General features: G+C 45.3%; 1 protein-coding gene across 2 annotated transcripts in view; it reads right to left on the bottom strand.

Annotated features, from left to right (window-relative positions):
- Positions 1 to 8,282: 8,282 nt before the first annotated feature.
- The window catches only part of CARD19 (caspase recruitment domain family member 19), a 56,046-nt gene continuing 54,477 nt past the window's right edge, over positions 8,283 to 9,851 (bottom strand). For both annotated transcript variants that reach the window (XM_040359288.1, XM_040359290.1), the window contains exon 6: positions 8,283 to 8,675. In XM_040359288.1, the coding sequence (XP_040215222.1) occupies positions 8,560 to 8,675 (116 nt within the window). In that variant the 3' untranslated portion in view covers positions 8,283 to 8,559. The remainder of the gene's footprint in view (positions 8,676 to 9,851) is intronic.

Below are 9,851 nucleotides of genomic sequence, written 5' to 3'. Positions count from 1 at the left end.
ATTAGCTGATAGCGGTCAGTTTATTTGGTATTTAAAAATTAAATTTTACACACACACCTACTACTTTTGGTAAAAACTACTTGTATTAAGAAAACAGAACATATGGTGTATTACAGCAAACACAAATCTGGCACGAAAACATCAAAAGGCGAATATACAAAACACGCAAAGTCATATACAATGACTTGGATTAATCATTCCAATACACAAAAAAAGGTGTGCAATGCCCTGAATTAAAATAATATCAAACCCGTTAATTTCATCGACAGTAATTAAAATATTCCAGACAAAACCGTCAGACAACTTAAATGTTCAATGTGACACCCGACAGAAAAGCTTATAAAAAAAAGCAAAAGCACTTGTAAAGACAAAAAGCAAAAACAAACAAAAAAAAAAAAAAAACACTGTCAATGGACTGGTAAGGCTTCCTATGGGGCATACTGAACATGTCTCCTTATTTCTGTCAGTCGTTATGACAGGACATAGAAATGCAGACAGGGAACACAGGAGGTAAGGACGGCAGATCAGGAGGGAGTGACAGGGAGACCATGCAAGGTGCAGGACAGTCCTCTCTTCTGAGGTTACAAATTCTACTATGGGGGTGATTTACTAAAACAGGAGAGTGCAAATCTGGTGCAGCAGTGGATGGTAACCAATCAACTTCTAACTTCAGCTTGTTCCATTAGGCGCCGACAATAAGGCCCCTTTCACATGGACGGCTGTTTTTCCGCAGCTAAAAGCATGTAAAATGTTGTGTGCAATTCAAGGCTCCAGGCACTGTGATTAGCTGCATTTGTACATTGCGATTACATGCGTTTACATGCGGCCGCGTTTAGCTGCGGTAGTCATTCCCTTAGCAACCCTATTTAGTTTTTTAATTATGATGTGCTTCCTGTTGTCTTTTTTTTTTCTCACGCTGCTATCCGCAGTTGACAAAAAAGACTGCGATTACCTGCGGTTATGTGCATATAGCTGCGCTACATCGCACCTGGACGCATCCAATTCTATTCGCACCAAACCACACGTAACGAAATCGCAGCTAAACGCTGTGTGTGAATGGGGCCATAGGAAAGCATTGTGTGCTTTTAGCTGCAGTAAAAAACTAGAAAATCTGCAGCTAAAAGCACCATTCTATCCGTCCGTGTGAAAGGGGCCTAAAACTAAGAAGCCGATTGGCTACCATACACAGCTGCACCAGATTTTGCACTCTCTGGCCCAGATTCAGAGAGCAATTGAGCCTGCGTAACCATAGTTACGCAGCGCAATTGCTGACTTGCTCCGGCGTTACGAATGCTCCTGATTCAGGAACATCGTAACGCCGACTACAGCCTAAAATCTGCGTGGCATAAGGCTCTTATGCTACGCAGATTTTAGGCTGCATTCTTGCGATGCCCGCTAGGGGGCGCTTCCATTGTGCTCAGTGTATAGTATGCAAATTGCATACTAACACCGATTCACAATGTTGCGCGGGCCCTGCGTACGCAAGTTACGGAGTTTCCGTACGGCGTCTTTAGCATAAGGCTGCCCCTTCTAATAGTAGGGGCAGCCAATGCTAAAGTATACCCGCCGTTCCCGCGTCCTGAAATTTGAATTTCACGTCGTTTGCGTAAGTGATTTGTGAATGGCGCTGGACGCCATTCACGTTCACTTGGAAGCAAATGACGTCCTTGCGACGTCATTTGCCGCAATGCACGTCGGGAAAGTTTCCCGACGGAGCATGCGCTCTACGCTCGGCGCGGGAGCACGCCTAATTGAAATGATTCCCGCCCCCTACGGGATCATTTACATTAGGCGCCCTTACGCAGGGCAATTTTAAAGAGGGCACACGCAATTTACGGAGCTAATGCTCCGTGAATCGCGCGCAGCGCAGTAAATTTGCGGGGGCGCAGGGCAAAAACGCTGCAAAAAAGGGGCAAATTCTACCTGAATCTGGGCCTCTATTTTTAGTAAATAACCTCCTATGACTGTATACAGCCTTTCAATGGAATAGTTAAATAAAAAAAATCTCGCTGTCATTTTAAATATGCTAGTTGCCTGGCTGTCCAAGTCATTGGCCTCAAACAAATATTCTGCAAGTGAAATCAAACCTCTTTATCCACATACGTCTTTCTAGTGACCAGAAAATGCTGCAGCCAGAGGATGAATATGACAACCCGGGGAATTGGCATTTCCTGAAGCAGGTAAGTGACTGCAGCCCCTGTGTTTCTTCCATGACAGGGTATCTATTTGCTTTTTTAGCAAGGCACGTTAAAAGTTTCTTGACCCATTTTTAGATATTTTCAGATTTGATCAGTAATGCTTCATTTGCACATATATAGGTAGATTCAGGTAGGGGCGCGCAACTATAAGGCGGCGTAGCCTAGCGTGTTTACACTACGCCGCCTTAAGTAAGAGAGGCAAGTACTGTATTCTCAAAGTACTTGCCTCCTTACTTAGGGCGGCGTAGCGTAAATGCGGCGGGCGCAAGCGCGCCTAATTCAAATTCGGCTGAGGGGGCGTGTTTTATGTTAATATGCCTTGACCTGACGTGATTGACGTTTTTTTCTTCTACTGCGCATGCGCCGGGCGCCTACATTTCCCAGTGTGCATTGCGGCTACGTCCGCCGCACGGGCCTATTGATTTCGACGTGGACGTAAACAACGTAAATCGCTATTCACGGACGACTTACGCAAACGACGTAAACATTTTGAATCTCGAAGCGGGAACGGCGGCCATACTTTAAAATTGTTATTCCATCTAATAGATGGAATAACTTTAGGCCTGATAATGGCTTACGGAAACGGCATAAATGTATTGCGGCGGCCGGGCGTACGTTCGTGAATCGGCGTATGTACTTATTTACATATTCTACGCTGACCGCAATGGAAGCGCCACCTAGCGGCCATCCAAAATATTGCATTCTAAGATAGGACGGCGCAAGCCGTCGTATCTTAGACATGTTTAAGCGTATCTCTGTTTGAGAATACACTTAAACATAAGTCGGCGTAGATTCTGAGTTAGGTCGGCGTATCTACTGATAAGCCGGCCTAACTCTTACTGAATCTACCTAATAATCTTATTTTAAGTACATTTGTGCAAAGGGTCTATTTGCACCCTTGCATTTTTTTTTCTATTTGCTGTGGTATATATTGCATCATTCAGGCGTTACCATTCATCCCGATGAAAGATAAACTTGCTGGAAGATGCATAAAAAATGCCACAAATATAATTTTAAAACGACAAAATAATGCGCCATGTGAACTGTGCTTAAGGCCTTGTTCACATGTGTGTAGTACAGTGCCTGTGAAAGCCGTGTTGGCATACATGGGGATGGACGCGTGTTCTGTGCATCACTGTGCAGAAAATCCCATTCTCTTCAATTGCTACTCCCAATTTCACAGCGGTGTGGCTGTGTGTGCACAACCTGAAGACACTGGGGTTGTTTTACTAAACGCAAATAGACTGTGCACTTTACAAGTGCAGTTGCTCCAGAGCTAGTTAAAGTTTTGCTCGAACGCTATTTTCTGGGGTCCCTCTGCGGCTCTCTCGGCTCCTCCCCACTTCAGATAACCCCCCTATGCAGAGGCTCTAGGCTTTGTGAGGCCTTAGGCAAAACTTGACATGGGACCCCACTCATGCCCATGATGGGAAAAATAATTCAAGGACAAGAGCCTCTTCCCCACAACCCTGGCCGGTGGTTTTGGGGGTCTGTGGGCAGGGGGCTTATCGGAATCTGGAAGCCCCCTTTAACAAGGCGGCCCCCAGATCCTGCTCTTTAATAACTAAGGGGCGGGGGCCACCTGGTGATGTCACCTGGTGAACCCGCCCCCTTGTGAGATCATTGACTGAGTGCATGCTGGGCCATTGACATCATAAGGGGTGGTGTCACCGATATTCACTGGTTGTTAGGAATTCTGGGCTCTTAACGCTGCCTGAGCACAGCAGCGTTAAGAGCCCTCAAAACTGGAGTAATGCATTGTGTAAGTTAGGCAGCCGCGAGGCCCCTGTGAGTGTGAGGCCTTAGGCGACCGCCTAATTGAAGAGCCGCCTCTGCCCCTATGGGAAGCGCTCTCCCAAGGGGTTTACCTTGCGGGTGCGCTCCCGAGCCCTGCATTCGGCATCCATAGCCACCGAGTGCAGGACTCGGCCCCGCCCCCTGGTCATTGGATTTGATTGAAAGCAGCGGGAGCCAATGGCTGCACTGCTATCAATCTATCCAATGAAGAGCCGAGAACCCCGGGCAAAGATCCAGCGCATTGGACACGGGACTTTCCAGGGCTCAGGTAAGTAAAACGGGGGGCTGGGGGGGCCGGTAACCGTCAGATGTTTTTTAGGATGCATTAAAGGTGAAAAAAACAAGAGGGTTTAGAACCCCTTTAATAAATGAGGGGAAGCTCTGCTGACTTCCATCATCCAGTCATGCGCTAGCAAAAATTATTTTTATTTGTCTTGCATGCGATTGGTTATTCTTTGTAAAGTGAAGCTTTGCATCATTTACTAAGCTCTGGAGCACAACTGCACTTTGCAGAGTACACAGTCTATTTGCCTTTAGCAAGGCTCCGTTCACATATGCTGTGGCCGCGGCACAGCACAACCCAGCCTAATGCTCCATTCACACATATGCAAATTTACCGGCATCAACTCCGCATTACAGGATAGTGTGACTGGTTCTCAATGGAGCCGGTTCACACAGCTCTGGGGTGGTCCTGGTCTGTATTGAAAATGGGCCCTATGCATCTTCTGGTCTGATTCAGGTGCAGATTCAGGCAAAAATTTGGAACTGATTTGCACCGGAACTAGTGAACATGGGCGCACCAGACCCCATCCTGTGAACCGCATCATATGTGAATGGAGCCTTAAAGGGGTTGTAAACCCTTGTGTTTTTTCACCTTGATGCATCCTATGCATTAGGGCCCTTTCACACTGGTGCGTTTTTGCCGCGTTTTCGCGGTAAAAATAGCGCTATTAAAACGCTCCCCATGCCCCTCTCCATTGAAATGAAGTAAAAACGTGGTAAAATCACGGTGTTTTACCGCGATTTTAACGCTCCGTTTTTACCGTTTTTTTTTTAATTCATTTCAATGGAGGGGGCATGGGGAGCGTTTTATGGGCATTTTAATAGCGCTATTTTTACCGTGAAAACGCGTCAAAAATGCACCAGTGTGAAAGGGCCCTTAAGATGAAAAAACTTCTGACAGTGATCGGTCCCCCCGTTTTACTCACCTGAGACCATTCGCTCCCTCAGCGGAGACACGATGTACCTCTCTGCCCGGGGTTCTCGGCGCAAATGCTGGACTCGGGAGCGCTCACAAGGTAACTCCCAGGGAGAGCGGCGGTTTTATCGATAAAAGGAGGAGCCGCAAGCACCCCCGGGGGACCCCAGAAGTCGAGGATCGGGGCCATACTGTGCAAGACGAACTGCACAGTGGAGGTTAGTACGATATGTTTGTTATTAAAAAAAAAAAAAAAAAACACAACACCTTTAATCTTCCCCACACTGTCATGGTTTGGGCCTGTGCACACACATGGCTGTCAAATTGAGAGCAGCGGCTGTGTCTGTGCTTCCCAAATGATATGCATGGGACTGCCTGTACAGGGATACATGGATCGCCTGTGCATCCCCAAGTGGGCAAACACAGCCCTTGCATGGGTGTACGCTGTAGTACACCAATGTGAATGTGGCCTAACAGTCAACTTTGGTTTTTGGTCCATAAACAAACAGTTCTTAAATGTACAGCCAAAATTTTGTTTTTTAAGGAATTGGGAAGGATTAGAATCCTTGTCTGGTTTTTACTAACTGGGACTCTGTTAAGAGAGTTTTCCTCTCACTTCCTGTCCTGTTTTACCAGATAGGCAATGAGGAAAGATCTGCAATCGGAACACAGAAATAAAAACACCTCTTAGTAGAGTTGGGGAGGGCTAGATTCCCATCAGCTATTTATTGCTGTCTTTGCCCCTACTGCAGATTTTTCTTCACTTGCTTCCAGGACAGAAAGGGAGGAAAAAACCAATGCAACCCCCAATTGGAGTTAAAACCCAAGAGGGGTTCCTCACACTGTTGAAAAAAAAAAAAGTTTTTGGCTGGATTTTAAAGTCCAAGTGCAGATACAACTTTTTTCTTTGTTTTGTACAGTAGAGTGGAGAATAGTCAGCATCTCTGCCAGGTTTTTATTACCATCTGTAGCCTTGAGTAGACTCCCCCATACCTCCTGTCCCTGTGACAAGTGGACCCACAGACTGCAATACAAAACTGACATTAGTTCTAACCCCTTAAAATAAAAAAGGAGTGGGGGATGAAAAAAATTGAAAAAAAAATAAAACATAAAAAAAAAACAATTGCACTGGAGTTGGGCTTTAAAGGAAAGCTGTATAGAGAGAAAGGATACTATTTATGAAAATGCTATTCATGCTGCTGCACATTTGGCTTTGATGCTTTCTGGGTCACTGAACCTGAACTAGTAGTATGCAGCAAGTGACCTCAGAGCTGCATAAATGTGCTGAGTCAGCAACACAGAAAATACCTGAGCCAACGAATCAGCTTCAAAAAGTGAACAGCATTTACAGGAGAAAAATCAGCAATGGCAGCCCATGTATATGCTTTAATGAATGATTCCTTTAAAGCAGGGGTATGCAATTAGCAGACCTCCAGCTGTTGCAGTCCCATGAGGCATAGCAAGACTCTGACAGCCAAAAGCATGACACCCAGAGGCAAAGCATGAAAGCATGATGGGACTTGTAGTTTTGCAACAGCTGGAGGTCCGCTAATTGCATATCCCTGCTTTAAAGTGACCCTGTCAGTTTAACACAAGGGTGCTAAACCTGTGGCCTTCCAGCCATCGTGCAACTACAAGGCCCATCATTCCTCTGCTCGAGTCATGCTTGCGGCTTGCAATGCTTCATAGTTCCGCAACAGCTGGAGGGCCACAGGTTGAGCACCCATGGTTTAAAAAAATGCAGGAGAACCTGCTGACAGGTATAAAGTGCAAACACCTAGAGGTGCCACAGCTTTCAGTGCCCCCATTCTATCCCAATGCCAGATGGCTATGATCAGGTAAAGGTCTGACACGTTCCATCTACTGTCATAGCTTGCCTACTCCCTCCCGCCACATACATTCCTATTGGCCCATCAATTTGAAGGACTGCCTCACTGGCCAATAGGAAAGTGTGGGGAGCAGGAAGGATCGTGGACATGCTTCATCACTACCAGGAAAGCCCTGTACACACGCGCAGTTTTCTTGGCGGTAAAAAGTCTGCAGAGAAAACTGAGGGGAAAGCCGAGAACCCGACAGGAAAACTGCCATGGAGCTTTGGCCGGGAATCCCAGCCGTGTGTATGTCCAATCGGCACTGCCTCGCAGTGTTTCCCATAGGAAAGAAGTAGATCTGACCGGAAAAAAAACGCAGAGAATCTCGACGAGAAAATAGAGAGCAGGTTCTCTATTTTCCCGACGGGATTCCCGGCTGTTTTCCTGACGGGAAAACTGCGAGGAAGCATACAGTACACACATCCAGTTTTCCTGGCCAAAAGCTCTCCTGACAGTTTTCCTGCTGGGAAAATCGGTCGTGTGTATGAGGCTGAAGTGTCAGAATCTGACCCATCAGAAATTCCAATTCCAGTGTTCAAGTGCACTGAAAACTACAGCGTGTATGTGCATGGACACCTAGGTGCCTGCACTTTGTACCAGTCAGCAGAATTTATTTTTTCTTTGGTTCCTTTTTTTTGGGGTTGTTAAAGCGGGAGTTCACCCAATTAGGTATTTTTTTTTCTTTTCCCCTTAGATGGATGCTCATTTTGTCTAGGGGAATCGGCTAGTTGTTTTAAAATATGAGCCGTACTTACCGTTTTCGAGATGCATCTTCTCCGTCGCTTCCGGGTATGGGTCTTCGGGAGCGGGCGTTCCTTCTTGATTGACAGTCTTCCGAGAGGCTTCCGACGGTCGCATCCATCGCGTCACTAGTAGCCGAATGAAGCCGAACGTCGGTGCGGCTCTATACTGCGCCTGCGCACCGACGTTCGGCTTCTTTCGGAAAATCGTGACGCGATGGATGCGACCGTCGGAAGCCGCTCGGAAGACTGTCAATCAAAATAGAAATGCCCAGTCCCGCAGCCCATACCCGGAAGCGGCGGAGAAGATGCATCTCGTAAACGGTAAGTACGGATCATATTTTAAAACAACTAGCCGATTCCCCTAGACAAAACGAGCATCCATCTAAGGGGAAAAAGTGTTGTGTGCGGGTGAACCCCCGCTTTAAAGTGACTAAATTTAACTTTATAGCTTGCAAGGCAGAACACACAGAATATATACTCTTAGCACACATGAACACCCTTGCCTTGGAAGGGCACAAGGCCTAATGTTTAATTTAAACACCCTGGACATGTAACGATCTTAGCACCTAAAATCAGTGCACAGAACATTGATGCACCGTCATTCATAGCAACCAATCAATCCACTGAAGGATAGACGCAAAGTGATTGCTATGGAGTACTGCACATACTGTAGCTTCATTCACTTAAATAAGGCCTTATTTTTGGTATAATACGTAGTGCATTTCAAGTATGTAACACAGACATCCCTGCTTTTAGTAGCTGATTGCTGCATCCTCCAGGTACGATATTAAGATATTTCTGACGTGCCGTCCGAACCCAAGGGCAGAATATCCAAAAACCCTTCTGGCAGTACCAGTAGACTTTATCTCTGAAATAAAACATAAACAAGTCCACTTATTAACAAAGATCCTAAATGCAAACAATTATGTTCACAATCATGTTCTGCAACAATACTTGGGCTAGCCCATAGAGAAAATAAATGAATAAATTAGGCAAAGAACTTCCGAAAATGAACATTGCCGAGTTGTCGGCCATTCATCTTTGGAAGTTATCTTACGGATTGGCCTCCAGAAGCCAAAGGCTGTGCACCGGTGGTGCCCCTCATCATGGTAATGGAGAGAAGAGGTAGAGCATAGATCATTGTTGTGAGACAAAGAACATTGAATAAAACATGGCTAGAAATAAAACAGAGCTCTGCTGACTACGGGGAAATGTAAAAGTGGAAAAGAAAAAAATAGATAATAACCTAATAAATTGATTTAAAAAAGGAATATTTTAAAAGAAAGGAAAAGAGGTTATAGTTTATGTCGAAGAATACCATTATTAATGTCAGATTTCACAATTATTGTATTCCCCAATAGACAATAAAATAAGAATGTTAAGACTGCGGAAAAAAAAAGACTGAATGTGGTTGACCGCTGTAAAGAAATATAGTTTCAATTAAAGCCTTATTGATAGGTAAGACAACGACTGTTCAGTACCACTGTGTATCTACCAAATGTTTAGACCCAACCAACAAAACCTTTTTTCTTTTTTGCATTACTACGAATATGATGGTATCTGAATGCCTTCTGTTTTATAGGAGACCTGTCATGAAAGAAAAAGAAAGGCTGACACTCTAGGGCAGGGGTCTCAAACTGGCGGCCCTCCAGCTGTTGCGGAACTACAAGTCACATCATGCCTCGGCTTTTGGGAGTCATACTTGTAAACGTCAGCCTTGCAAAGCCTCATGGGAATTGTAGTTTTGCAACAGCTGGGGGGCCACCAGTTTGAGACCTCTGCTCTAGAGGACGCAGGGTTAGCTTGACGACCTAGAAACTTCATCAACAAGTGATATCCTAATTCTTTCATGACACGTTTTCTTTAAAAAAACAGTGCAATACATACCTTTAGCAGTGTGCTGATTTTTTTTTTTTTTTACCCCTTTCAACCTTCACCACAGTATCCACAATTTCTATAGATTACACCAATGATCTGAAAACTGCGGGCATTTGTTTGCCTTTATCTGGCCCTTGGGGCACTACTCTTTCCACTGATATGAGGC

This window comes from Rana temporaria, chromosome 7, assembly GCF_905171775.1.
Source record: "Rana temporaria chromosome 7, aRanTem1.1, whole genome shotgun sequence".
Classification (NCBI taxonomy): domain Eukaryota; kingdom Metazoa; phylum Chordata; class Amphibia; order Anura; family Ranidae; genus Rana; species Rana temporaria.
The sequence above is the reverse complement of the archived record's forward strand: the minus strand, read 5'-3'. Positions and strand labels throughout refer to the sequence as shown.